The following is a 13,472-nucleotide window of genomic DNA, read 5'->3' on the forward strand; positions in this document are numbered from 1 at the left end:
CGTGTTATAAAACTTCATTTCCCGTACACATCCATGTATACCACGTTTGCTGGCGTAATATGCCGGACGACTATTAAATATACACGAATGTATTCACGATCTGTCAAATGTCTAAATACTCTTGGTGGCAGTGTTTGAAATGGTCCTAACTAACAAAACTAGTATGTATAAATCAAGGACGTTAAATATTACGCAGACATATTGTAGGCTATATTTTAGCTAGCGTACAAGTCCTTATTACAAACATAATTCATTTATTTAACAATAAACAATAAACTCAAGCAAAGGAATCAGCCCAGCAACGGAATTTTCCAAGCCTTGAGCTATTTAGTATACAAGAGTCATTCAAATGCATTAGTGCTAATTCAATCAGCCTGACATTATAGCCCAGACCTTCACATTTTCATAAAAACAAAACGCATGGCTGTGCCTTGAGCTTAGCATTCATTGGACTTCTTGCTTGGTCTTCTTGGAATGTCATCATTACCTCAAAATGTAAAACACAATTTAGTTTTTCAGGTGATGCTATGCCAGAGTATAGGTTTAGCATATCTTAAACAGATTCTTAAATTTGTAATCCTTCAGACTGTTATTCTTACATTAGTTAACAGAGCTTTCCTAATATAGAGGTTTTGTGTGTGTGTGTAAAGATTACATTTACTTTACAAGCTTAGGCTGTTCAGCAGAGGAATCAGGGACCCCGGAAGCCAAGAATGACACAAACACAAATGAGTGCAGTTCAAACTAGACTCAAAGTTTAGTAAGAATAGAAGAAGTGAAATCATTCCAGTTTGAGGATGTGAGCTCGTGATCTGTTTATGCAATCTTCCATCGCCTCTGGGTAATAATGCAAGACAGACAAAAAGTATATAGTGTAACTGTGTACACAGAAGACAGAAAGGGGTTATGGTAAGTCTGGTTGTGGACACTAGGTCACAAGATACACAGCACAGAATGTTCATTTTGAATCTCATCTCACATATAAACAATACATTTTCTACCATTATTGTTCATTAATATGTTTTTTGAAGAAGGAATTAGGGAAAGAGGACAAAAGTAATTGTTTCTAACTGCTTAAAGATGTAAGGGGATAAACTAAAGCTTTCACGCAGGTACATATGATGAAAGGAAGTCGTCTATTCATTTAATTTTCAACTTTGAAAGCATTTGTTCAATGTGTAATTTTACTGAATAAATATTCTGTTTTGCTTAGAGCTCATTTCTGTAGCTCTGTAGTATTTTAGTTGTAAGACAGTCTCCAGTCTCTTGTAAGACAGTCTCTAGTCCCTAGACTTTTATTTCTTATTATGTTCTAAATGTTGTTGTAATTATTTCTTTTCAATAAACTGAGCTGTTTTCGGTCTGACTAATTTCTGCAATTTCAAAAATTCCAACATTTATTACAGAACAAGAACCTAGGCCTATTTAACATTTTAACATTTTCTACATTATATTCTAAAGTTCTATATTCTTTTTTTTGTCTAAAAGTGATGATATAACATCATGACACATTCAAAAGCATTATCTTCACTTGCATGCTAAATGTACTTTCAGCTTCACAATAGTTTTTCTGACTCTCTCATAGCATATACTTAAGTATTAACTTTACATTTTATATTCACCAGGATAATAAATCAGAGAACAGAAAAAAAAAGAGAAAACATGGTGAGCGTGATTTCACCAAGTACAAGATCTTCCTGAATCAACATTCTTGTTTATCCTGAAACAATATTTCATTTCAAATTTCATTTTTAGGCTTACGATTAGGGTGCCAAATCTATAATTTCTCACTGATTTTAGGAATAAATTTTGGGTAGGGTCAGTTTTAGTGGTAGGGATTGGAATAATTCTATATTTTTGGACAGTAATGTTGATCCAGGATCGTGCCTTACTTGGCAAAATCACATCAACCCCCCACAATATAAAAAATCTCAGGTTTTACTGTTCCTGTACTGTCCTTGGGACATTTAGTCCCCTCAGTGTAACATAAACAAGTAGAGTTATTGTAGTACAAAAACAAATTCCAGAAACATATTAATGATATTATTATCATATTTAATGTATTTATCAGGTTGCACATTTTGCTCAAAGCTGGCATGGAGGTATCGTCACTATCTATGACTGTTATTTATTTCTAAAGTAAGCTACTCAGATAAAAGTATTTGGCAGCATGTTTCTGTGTCTGTGACACACTGTGTGTAATATGTCAGTGAAATCTTTATTTTGTTCATTCCTTGTTGTTATATTTCATTCAGCTTCTATGCGCTGTGGAAAACTTCAGGGATATTTAAGGCATGACATTTTGGTTTGTGTGGGTGAAGAGACCTCAGCTTTTGTGCCAGCTTCACAAACTGAATATAGCCTACTGTAAAATGATATTTCAAATAATAAGTATATTCCTAAATAATGTTGCTACAATAAACTGACAATGGGCGAGAGCTGCCACTATAAAGCTCAACTATAATGTCTATAATGTAGCCTATGCATGGTGTAAAAATGTTTTCCTTTTATAATTTGCAGAACACAAAATTGTCGCTCATGCTTTATTAGTGCTGGGACATTTTTTATTGTGTGCTGTAAACAGATCAGAGGAGAGACTGTGTGGAAACAGAATTAGAGATTACTACGTGAGAAGACTAAACAATGTTTAGAAAGGTCAGTGACAGTAAATCATCTTTCTGAATGGAACACTGACAGATAATTTCATTGACACTTGAGATAAGATGACATTAGTGAACATACATTTGAGCAGACATCATTGAAAGTGCATGCTTTGATAAATACAAACCCTGCTTACCATTAACAGAAACAATTGTTTTCAGACTATTAATGCAATTGTTATTGCTATATCAAATGATTATATTTTCTTAAGCTGTGATTGCTCTTGCCATCTTTTCTGTTTGATTTACTGTTTTCAAGGCACTTTCAATTGACCTACGTATGTTTTATGTTTTTTTTTTGTTTTGTTTTTTGCCTTTGCCGAGTCTTCCATATCAACTGAATATCAAACTGAATTGAGAATTCCTCTTTTGATATCTTATTATAGCTCTACTACTGTAACAAATAAGTTGTGTGTTAATAATTAACACATATTTGCATCAGTGGTAGGTAGATCAAAATATAAAGTATATCAGGATATTTCATAGAATTCTGTTATTTATTTTACACATATTGTAGTACTTTTGTAGCATAATCAGATAAATTCTGTAGTCATTTATTGCTAATAAAATTCAGAAACCATAATAAAATCATCACACATTCACACATTTTTTATTGCTTTTTTTGTTTGCAATGATCTTTACTAAGTGCTTTATTGCTTTTTGGCTCAAAAAAGTGTTTGATTGGAGTGTTTTGAGTTGCAAAAAATAAAACAAATCTATGTTTCTTATAACCTTGAACCTTATCAGTGTGCAAAACTACCCAGTACTGTCTTATAAATGTTACAAAGTTATTTCAGTAGTCCTTTCATCTTTCATTCATCCATCCATCCATTCATCTAAATACATCAACACCCTTTTATTCGGGATTATTTGATCCACTCCATAAAAATCTACATACACTTACAACAACAGTTTCAATGAAACCATATTAAATGCTCTGATACAGATTCTCTCTCTGTCTTACACGTTCCCATTACCCTCCCATTCGTGCTGTTCATGCCTTTCCTATCCCAAATAAATGAAATATCCCATATAGTACCAGCACTCAAGAATACTCACACACATACACACACAAGCATGCACACCTCTAACATCCATATCTCTCATCCTAAGGCTAGTTCACACTCCAAGCTTCTCATCTCTTGGACAGCCCTGTAACCCAACCTACACGGCCAGATCACCTGGTCTGACTCGGTTACTACTAGTCCCACTAGTCTTGCTAAGCCGACGCTTGTCTCTGAAGCAGCCTGGTTGGGAGGATGGTGTGGAGGGGGCGCTGGGTGTCATCTCACCCGGGACTCGAGCCTCGGGGCTCTGGTAGCTCATCTGCAGGAAGTCCACAGCCGGCTCCAGATCATCGTGGCTGTGATGATGCCGCTCGGTGGCCATGTTGACGGAGTTCTGCTGGTGGGCCAGGCGGTCGGTGAAGGGTTGGCAGGATTGATGGATGTGATGAAGATGGTGGTGATGAAGATGAGGGGGTGATGTTGGACCTTGGCTTGATGCTAGGCACTGGTTGAAATCTGGGGGTGGGGTGCAGGTTTGGGAGGGACGTGGCTGAGCCGTCGCAGGCAGATCCATTGGAATACTTGTGTTGCTGTGTTGGACCATGGAACCAGTTTTGTTGGTTTTGATGTTGACATCGTTGGCGTGTTTGTCAGCATATTTTCGAAGGCATTGCTTGCACTGTTTCCATCCAAGGTGGAACAGTTCTAGCACGCTCAGAAGCAGTGATACGGCCGCCACCACCAGCATGAACACAATAAAGACGTTTTTCTCAGTTGGACGGGACATGTAACAATTGACACGGTTGGGACAAGGTGACATTTCACAAGGATACAGAGCATTCAGGAATATTCCATACAACATGTACTGGATAACAATGAAGGTGACTTCCATGACCAAGCGGATCACGATGCTCAGGACGTACGTCTGCAGCAGCGCCCCCTTTAGGCGGATCTTTTTTTTTTCATCTTCAGATCTTTCTTTCTGTTCCAAATATTCCTTCTCTCCTTTGCCCTCCTCACCCTTCTCCTCCTGCTCCCTCTGTTTCCGCTTCTCCTCCATGCGGACGGTGTGCATGGCATGGCCCATGTAGATGAGGGACGGTGTTGATACGAAAACGATCTGCAGCACCCAGTAGCGGATATGGGCAATGGGGAAAGCTCGGTCGTAACAGACGTTGGTGCAACCGGGTTGTAGGGTGTCACACATGAAGTCAGACTGCTCGTCGCCCCATGATGACTCCGCCGCTGTGCCCAGCACCAGGATACGGAAGATGAAGAGCACGGTCAACCACACCTTCCCCACTGATGTGGAGTGCTCCTGCACCTCCTCCAGAAAATTACCCAAGAGACTCCAGTCCCCCATCACTCCACGCCAATGCTAAGAGAGAGCACAAAAGGAAAAACAATTTTGGTATTAGTATACCTACTGAATAGGCTATATGATGACAAGGGAGGTTTGTTCTCCATTAATAATTATAATTATTATTATTATTATGCACATGCTCGACACACAAATCCAAGTATTGCACACACAAAATTAAAAAATTACTCACATCTCGTACAAAATGTAGCACTGCATTTAAAAAATCACAAACAGATATCACAAAAGCACTTTTGCCATAATATTAAGCCCTGTTAAAATTTAGTTTTGCGATTCAATTGTAAATTGTGCGTCGTGAAAGAGAAAGTTTATGAAATTTAACTGAATTAAAGGCCAAGAATTAGCGTGTGGTTTTGCAAATTTGGTGTATGGTTTTGTTGTTTGAGTGTCAGGTTTCAGAAATTGTATGACAATCAAAAAAAAACAAAACAAAAAACATTTTGTGTGTAACCAGTTAAAAACCCCGCTGTAGTACATGCACGTATAAATGGACCAATCTGAATGGACATTTAAATAACACAAGGAAAGGCACGAAGATACAAGTAGGCGTGATATTATTTTAAATCCTGCCTTCAAAAAAGATTTTTATATAATATTGTATTTTTGTATTGTAAATGTATTTAGTTTTTTCTTTTATTAAAACGGTTTAAACATAGTTTGCTGCTCCTATATTTGCCATTCACTAAAAAACAAAACAAAATAAATAAATAACAACAAAAAAAACTATTTCATAACTAATCAAAGTGAGCGGTAAGCATACGGACCAATCAGCTTTTAGAATAGTTTGTATCGCGTCAAGCCTACTGCTCTAATCACGTGGAGAGTAGTTTTAGTCCGAATGGATGAATTCCAAATCAAAAAAGAATCTGAAACCAAGTCAAGTGAGACTGAACGACAGGGATTTGTTTTTCCTGCGTGGAGAATGGAGTTCCTCGAAAGCATGTGAGTAGACGTGCTTGATGGAATAGGGCTTCGTTTCCTGATGTCTATTAAGTGTTTAGTCTGCAGGTGGCACTGCTCTGTTGGCTTTATATGCGGGCCGTGTCTCAAACACACTCGCATTTGTAGGCTGCATGCGTTATAAAGAAAATGCGTTATATTTTAGAATAATAACAGTTATACATTTGACTATAATTCTTAATTCAGTGAAAAATGTTGTATTTTGCTTATGACTCGCGAATATAACGCTCAGTTAACTGAAATAAAGCCATTGTGTTGTTAACTGGAGAGATAATAATGCGCCATTCCTCAATCAATACTTTTTTTTTTTTTTATGTCAAAGGGAGTCTTCCCTCACGGGCCTACAAGTGTCTACAAGAGTAATTGAACTAAATACATCTACAAACTTAGAATTGTTATTATAGCCTACCTTAAAAGAAGGAAAAGAAAAAGACATACTTTTTGTATTATTGTAGTTCAATGTTAGAATATAGCCTATATATAAGCGTCTTAACTTCAGTTTTAAAAGTCATGAGCATTATCCACAGTCCACGTTTGACAAAACGTGTCCATATGCTTTTTTGTCTTTCTTTTGAATTATATAGCTTATTATTTATTAAAAAAAAAAAAAAATATATATATATATATATATATATATATATATATATATATATATATATATATATATATATATATATATATATATATATTTACAAGCCTTTTTTGTGAAAAAGTGTGCTTGCTGTTAATGACGCAGCATCTAGACTGTTCTTGTGATCCACTTAAACATTTCACACACCGTGCGTCATGTAGTATTGTATATTTACAGTAGGGCCTGAGAGGGGACCACTGCTCTAATTTTAGTCTGGCCTGCCCCATTTTTTTGGGGCAGGATGGGAACAGTGGTCTTGGCAGGGTAGATCAGGGCAAGGTGATGCCAAGGGCCCTGAGAACTGCCACTCTGAATGACCCTGTCCAGGCCTAGATAGGGTGAGCATTTTACCACAATACAGATGTCTGCCAGCTACATCACGTGTGCCAGCCGTTGTGCTTCTGTTTTTGTTTCTGGGTGAATAATGAAGCTGTTAGGATGCTGCATGAACTAACTGAACTTTTCAACACAGAGACAAATCAAACAAGATGACGGGGTCAGTGTTCCATGTTCAGACAGGCTGAGAAACCAGACCAGTTTTTACACGTAAACTTTCTTTGCGATATTCAAAATCTGTGTGACGTAGCAAAAATGTAGGGAAAAAAGTACACTCTCAGAAAAGCTAAAAGTCTATTTTGGAACCTGAAAGGTCAATATTCCTACTTAAAGTGTACATGTTCCAAACTAATATATAACCTATATGAAATAAATGTTAATATATATTTAAGTTTTCTTAAGCTATTTTGCACATTTAATAAAAAAAAAAGGTTTTTTCATTTCGGGAGCACAAAAACTTTGCTAAAGAAATGCTTTTTATAGTATTGTATATACTATATTACCTAAATGGAGTAAATACTCAGAATAAACTCCTTGACAAGTTTCCTCTCTGTTGCTCTAAAAGGTGTCAAACATGAGCTCAGGTGTATTAATCTTTGACATTAACATTAACACAGTCCAGTGATGCTCTGCTTCCCAAAATAACATCAGCGAGCACTGCCTCGTTTCCGTAAATGCCAGTCCAGCCACGTCAATCTCACTTTGAATAAATCGCTCTAAATTCCAGTCAATCCCTAAAGCGTCTTGTTCGTATCTCTTAAAAGAAATTGATACAACAGCGTAAAAGGAGTAAAAACAATGCGAGAGTGTGTTTTGCATATTTTGCTCTCACACACACCTTTTCTTAGGGTCTCAATGTGCCTGTTTCAGTTGTTTTCTTTAGCACCAGTTAAGGTAGCCTCGGAAAGGGCTTTCGATTTAATGCTATTTACAGGATGCTGTCACTCGAATATCCACTAAACCTCACAGGTTTCATGAAGCACAAATGCAGCCTCACTAGAGAGTTATCTTTTAAAGTGTGTGTGTGTGTGTGTGTATGGGTCTGTGCCTGCTCACACCCATCCTGTACCAAACCCTGTTTTGCTAGTACCGTTCTCGATAATCTCCTGTAGAATGGCCAAATATGGACAGACAGGTTTGAGGAGAAGCTATCCTATTTTTTGAGCAGAAGTATAATAGTCCAAATGTCTGATTACAAGTGGGCACTCACTTTAATGTATATAATTTACAGATTTTTTCTATCTTGTTCTTTTTCTTTTATCTTTTGGGAAATATATTTACGGAAGTTTAAAATTGTCCCGAATGTATACGTATTCTTGACCTGATCAATTTCTTGAGCGTGTCCGATTCTGAAAAGGGCAGTGAGCAGCTAAATGAACAATTAAATCTTACTATTTGTCAAATCTCATAATGAAAATTGATCATAAGCAAAGAGGAAATTCAGTTAGCTGTCTTAAAGGGATAGTTCACCCTTATGTTGACCTTTATTCATTTTTGGAACACTAATTAAGATATTTTTAATGAAACCCGATTCTGATCGTTCATGGACAGCAAGGAAACTAATGGTAAAAAACTAAAAGTAAAAGGACATCATTAAAATAGTCCATGTGAATGTGGTTCAACCTTAATTTTAGGAATTTTGCAAGATTGCTTTTTGTGTGCAAAGAAAATAAACATAAGGACTTTATTCAACAGTTACTTCTCTTCTGTGACAGAATTTGACAAGCGTGTGATTTCCTCCGTTTGGAAACAAGCCACAGGTTGTACATCAGTAGCAGCACGCGTATGCATTGTGTTGATGACTGGTGTGAATGCGCAGCAGAAACGGACATGGAAGAAAATAAATTGTTGAGTTTCATTGTTTGGGTCATATAGTGCATTAAAAATTAAGATGCCATGAGAAAAGTTTGTTAAGAGCCAAACTCTTAAAGGGCATTAAGATATATACTTTTAATACTTTTTTGAGTTACAGGCCTGTAAACGTTGGAGGAAAAAATTTACAAAGTACCTTTTCTCCATTTTGAACGGTCATCATTAGCACATCATGCATCAAAAATGGCTAAAGTCAACAGATTTTACTAATAGACCTACTAATCTTTCTGTAAAAGTAACAAAAACAGTTTAATCAAATTTAGGTTGAACCACTGATGTCACAACCACTTTTTTAACAATGCCTTTCCTTACTTTTTGGGTCTTGTATACTCTCGGAAATAAAGGTACAAAAGCTGTCACCGGGGCGTTACCTTTTCAAAAGGTACAATTTTTGTTCAAATATGTACACTTTAAGTGCTAATATATAACGTTAAGGTACCAAAATGGATTGTTTAGATACATACTTGTACCTTTTGTAAAGCTACCGCCCCAGTGACAGCTTTTGTACTTTTATTTCCGAGAGTGTATGTGGTACATGAGGTGAGTAATTAATGAGAATTTTTGGGTGAACTGTCTCTTTGACCCTATGTGAAGCAAAGCACAGGCTTTATGAATAATACTTTCTGCTGGCATGTAAAGTTAAACATTTTTCACAAATTTCTTTTATATTAGAACATGCACATTTGTCAAACATGCAGCCTGGTTCATTTTTTTGTTCAGTTATGATGTTGCTTATGCATGCCGTCCCAAAAAGGTTTTTATGTGGCAGTGGCACGGTCTCACACAAGATGCTTTGGATGTGCCATTCATTGAGGGGACTCAATAAACTCGTGTGTGTATGTTATGTTGGCAAAGGCTGTTAGGAATGGCATCGGTGGGAACGGAATCTTAAACATTCAAAAAAGAAAAAAAACAACAAATGAGGACGGAAATACCCGTCTGATTCACACTGACTGGGCGATCTCTGTCGCCAGTGTGCTCTCTCTTTTTCATTCTGTCACTCCATTTTCCTTTTTTTTTCCATCTTCCTTTTCTTCTTCTCTTAGGAAGCAATTTCAAACAATATGATTTCCTCCAGACTTGCTACTTTAAAGGAAACAAGTCTCTTAGGGTCTACAAGTGCAAGGGTGTTTTCTTTCCCAAACAGAGCGAAAGAATGATAAGAGTTCATTTGTGCTGCTTATTTTGCATCTGGTTAATGCACAAAATCATAAAAACGCACAAACTCTTATCATGAGGTATTATTAGAGGTCAAAGACTGCTGTATTTCTTGAAGATAGCAAACAATGGGACACATACAAGGGTTGGTGAGATGAATGACTAGCAGGAAGAACTTTCACCTGCTCTCATATGATTTTCTGCGTGTAAACGGAAAGAGCTGACATTGGTAACTGACCCTAAAGGACCTTTAATGTATATTCTCATACACTATTGTTAACATTAAATTGAGGGACGTTTACCCCTCAGTACACAAAACCAATGTATGCTTAATTTTAGATTAATATTAATTAATTTATTTATTATTAGTATTTAGTTATTTTTTAGATTTTAATAGCTTAATAGATTCGTAATGTAATGATAATTTATGTAAACTTTTAAATAGATACCGAATTTATGGAATTTAAATATAAAGCAAGAAAATATAAACAGGGTTTAAATCACAAGATGAGTAGTGACTTGGCCTTTAATAATTTGATTTCATTCTAGTAAAAAGCCGCTTATGGATGAGGATCTGAGAAACTCTTCTTGAGCTTCTTTTAAATTGTTTGTTAGGAATCATCAGAGCTTCCCTTAGCCCTCAAGGATTCTTCGTCTGTTCTTTATGACTGTAAGCCACTGTCAAACATTCAATAACAAAAATAAACTTAGAATAACATGCAGCCTTGTACTCCCATTTGCATCAGTTTAACAAGCTGGGAACATTGCCACAACACCTTTGAAACATTCTAGTAGCACTTCACAAAGGTGCCAGGCACTGTTGGCAAGTGATGGCATGCTGGTTTTTGTCACAGTGATCATGTTGCTGTGGGCACACTGATACTCACACCATAAGAGGCTCTGCAATGCCCACGCAGGAGACCGACCCCTTAACTCTGAATAAATATTTATTTAAACCCTTTCCCCTCACCCTGATGTCAGGGACTACCAGAATCAGCCCGACACTACAGACTGTAGTCACATCTTTGTCCCAATATACCAGAAGCGTAAACTAGGCAAGACACAAAGACAAACACTGTGGTTTATATAGTTATAAGTTTATCCTCTGCAGTATCTGCATGATGTTTATCTTTTTTTCAAATAAAAGGGATCATAAAAATTGCATATATGAATATATGAAGGATGAAGCTATTGGCATAAATTTACAGTTTAAAAGTTTGCGGTTAACTATTTTTTAAATCATTTTTGAAAACAGAATAGCTTTATTCAGAAGAGTAAAACATTTATAAGGTGAAAAAAGGTTTATAGCTCAAATATGTACTATTCATCATAGAAGCATGAAAAAAACAGCACAAATGTTTTTAACATTAATAATAATAATAATAATAATAATAATAAATATTTAAAACTCTGAATAAGAATATCTGAAGGATTGTGTGACTCTGAAGATAAGAATAATGGCTGCAGAAATAAATTACATTTTAAAATATATTAAAAACAGTTACTTTAGATTATAATAATATTTCGTAATATTGTTTTTTCTTTATTTTTAATTGATTAAATTGTACTAACCCATTAAATTGTAAAACTTTTAAATAGTTTAGCCTAGTAAACAAGACAAACTAATATATTATAAACACAAATATGTGTATTTACCCCTGGCTATTAATATAATGTGTTACTTCCTTAAACATTTGTTTTTCTGGTAGGAGAAAGTATACACAATTAATAGAATATTAATTTAAACATGCTTCTGTTTTTTTAGTATGGTGTATAAATACATACATTTGGTATATTTTTCTTTGTGAATCAATGCAGTACGTAAACGTTACAACCAATCATAACCTGCCTCTGCGTACCTCATTCATCATGCATCATGTGAACTATTACTGGACAAAGAAAACAATCATCATTTCCAGCTGAAGGCTAAATGTGTATACGCTAAATGTGTTACTGGACTTAAACTTGCATACCGACGCTAAACGCATGCTTTAACAAAACAAAGGACAGAACAACTGTTTAAGCCAGGCATTCCAGGACCGACACAGGGCATTTTAATGGACGTAGAGGTCAAGGATGAGACTCAGAGTTTAGCCATATGAAGTGACTCGGCCCAATGCAGAACCCCATTATACAAAGACCTGCCATCCGGTGGGATCCCTCACATGGGTCATGAAGGCGATCCTTTCTCTGCCTGTCAGGCTGCTAACAGGGTGATGTGTTTCCTTACATGGCGGTTCTGTTTCTCTCTTCACTGTCAAAGCATCTGTACTGGTCAGCCAATGTCTTAATCAAGACAGGCACCAGTTGACATCACATACAGGTTTTTTGCCCTTTACTCTTAAAGTGTATTTGGACACTCAAGCCACACTCGTATGAATGCTACTGCATTAAGAAACAAAAGCAAAAATGGAATTAGGTTTAAAAATTTAATTGAACATCAAAGCATTTGTAAGTATAGGTTAAGTGGGGCCACTGTTTCTAGTTATGTGAGTGAAACTTGCACAAATCTTTGCACAAGTGATCTTATTCACTTTATACTTAAAGTAGACGTCTTTGGCTTTAGTACTAACTACCAAATCGGCTGATTTAATTCTTTTAAATACAGAACTGTACAATGTGCCTCAAAATTATTTCATAAATAATTGAATATTTACATATAAATGAACACATCAATTAGTAATAAATAACAATAAATAAATAATAATAGTACCAAATCATCTGTTGTTTATTTTTAAAATGACAAACTTTTGCACTACTTATCAAAAATTAAACATGAGAAAATGAAGGAAATGGGGAAAGAAAAACTCCCACAGACCTCCTAAACAATTAAAGTAATAGTGAATTACCTGTCTGACGCCTGACTTATGAGACGGTCTTTGGTTGAGTCTTCTGTGGTCTTGTCCTCTTCAGATGAATGAGCGGGCTGTTATTCTGTGGCCCGGGGGTCCTGTAGATGTAGCCCAGCTCTGGTGTCTGTATGACAGTGGGGATATACTGAGCAATGGAGAAAAATGGCAGCGTATCTCTATAGAAAACACTCCAGAAATTTCTGGAGATCATATAAAGCACAGACCCCCTGTGCCCGTCCCACTGTGGGAATAGAGCACAAGTGTGGGACACTCTGAGAAATACTGGGCCATCTCAGGGAGTGTTTCAAACCCCCCTCCACTCTTCCTTTTCCTCCTCCCCCTCTCTTCCTCCTTCCCACCCTCCTCTCTCTCTAGTTGCCCCCCATCCCCATCTCCACCACGCCACCCGCTCCCCCCTCAGAATGCACTTGGTGGCACTCTATTTCGGTGAGAAGAATACCACCGTGTAGAGAGGAAGTCAGATTGTAATAGAACACAATGGCTTCTTCTCAAGCTGTTTGTTGGTGATGTGATGCTTGTGTCACTATATGTGTTTGTTGAAGCTTGAAGTTTTACCCCCTGCCCTGATCAATAAACCTTTTCATGCAACTACCA

The 13,472-nt window shown here is 36.6% G+C and overlaps 1 protein-coding gene across 1 annotated transcript; it reads right to left on the minus strand.

Annotated features, from left to right (window-relative positions):
• Nucleotides 1-2,557: 2,557 nt before the first annotated feature.
• Nucleotides 2,558-13,125, minus strand: gja5a (gap junction protein, alpha 5a). Its single transcript, XM_043248260.1, has 2 exons — nt 12,855-13,125; nt 2,558-5,045 (listed from the first exon to the last, which is right to left on the minus strand). Exon 2 carries the CDS (start codon nt 5,028-5,030, stop codon nt 3,825-3,827), a length of 1,206 nt encoding a protein of 401 aa, XP_043104195.1. The 5' UTR covers nt 5,031-5,045; nt 12,855-13,125; the 3' UTR covers nt 2,558-3,824.
• Nucleotides 13,126-13,472: the final 347 nt, after the last annotated feature.

The sequence above is a fragment of the Puntigrus tetrazona genome, chromosome 9, assembly GCF_018831695.1.
Source record: "Puntigrus tetrazona isolate hp1 chromosome 9, ASM1883169v1, whole genome shotgun sequence".
Taxonomy (NCBI): Eukaryota; Metazoa; Chordata; class Actinopteri; order Cypriniformes; family Cyprinidae; genus Puntigrus; species Puntigrus tetrazona.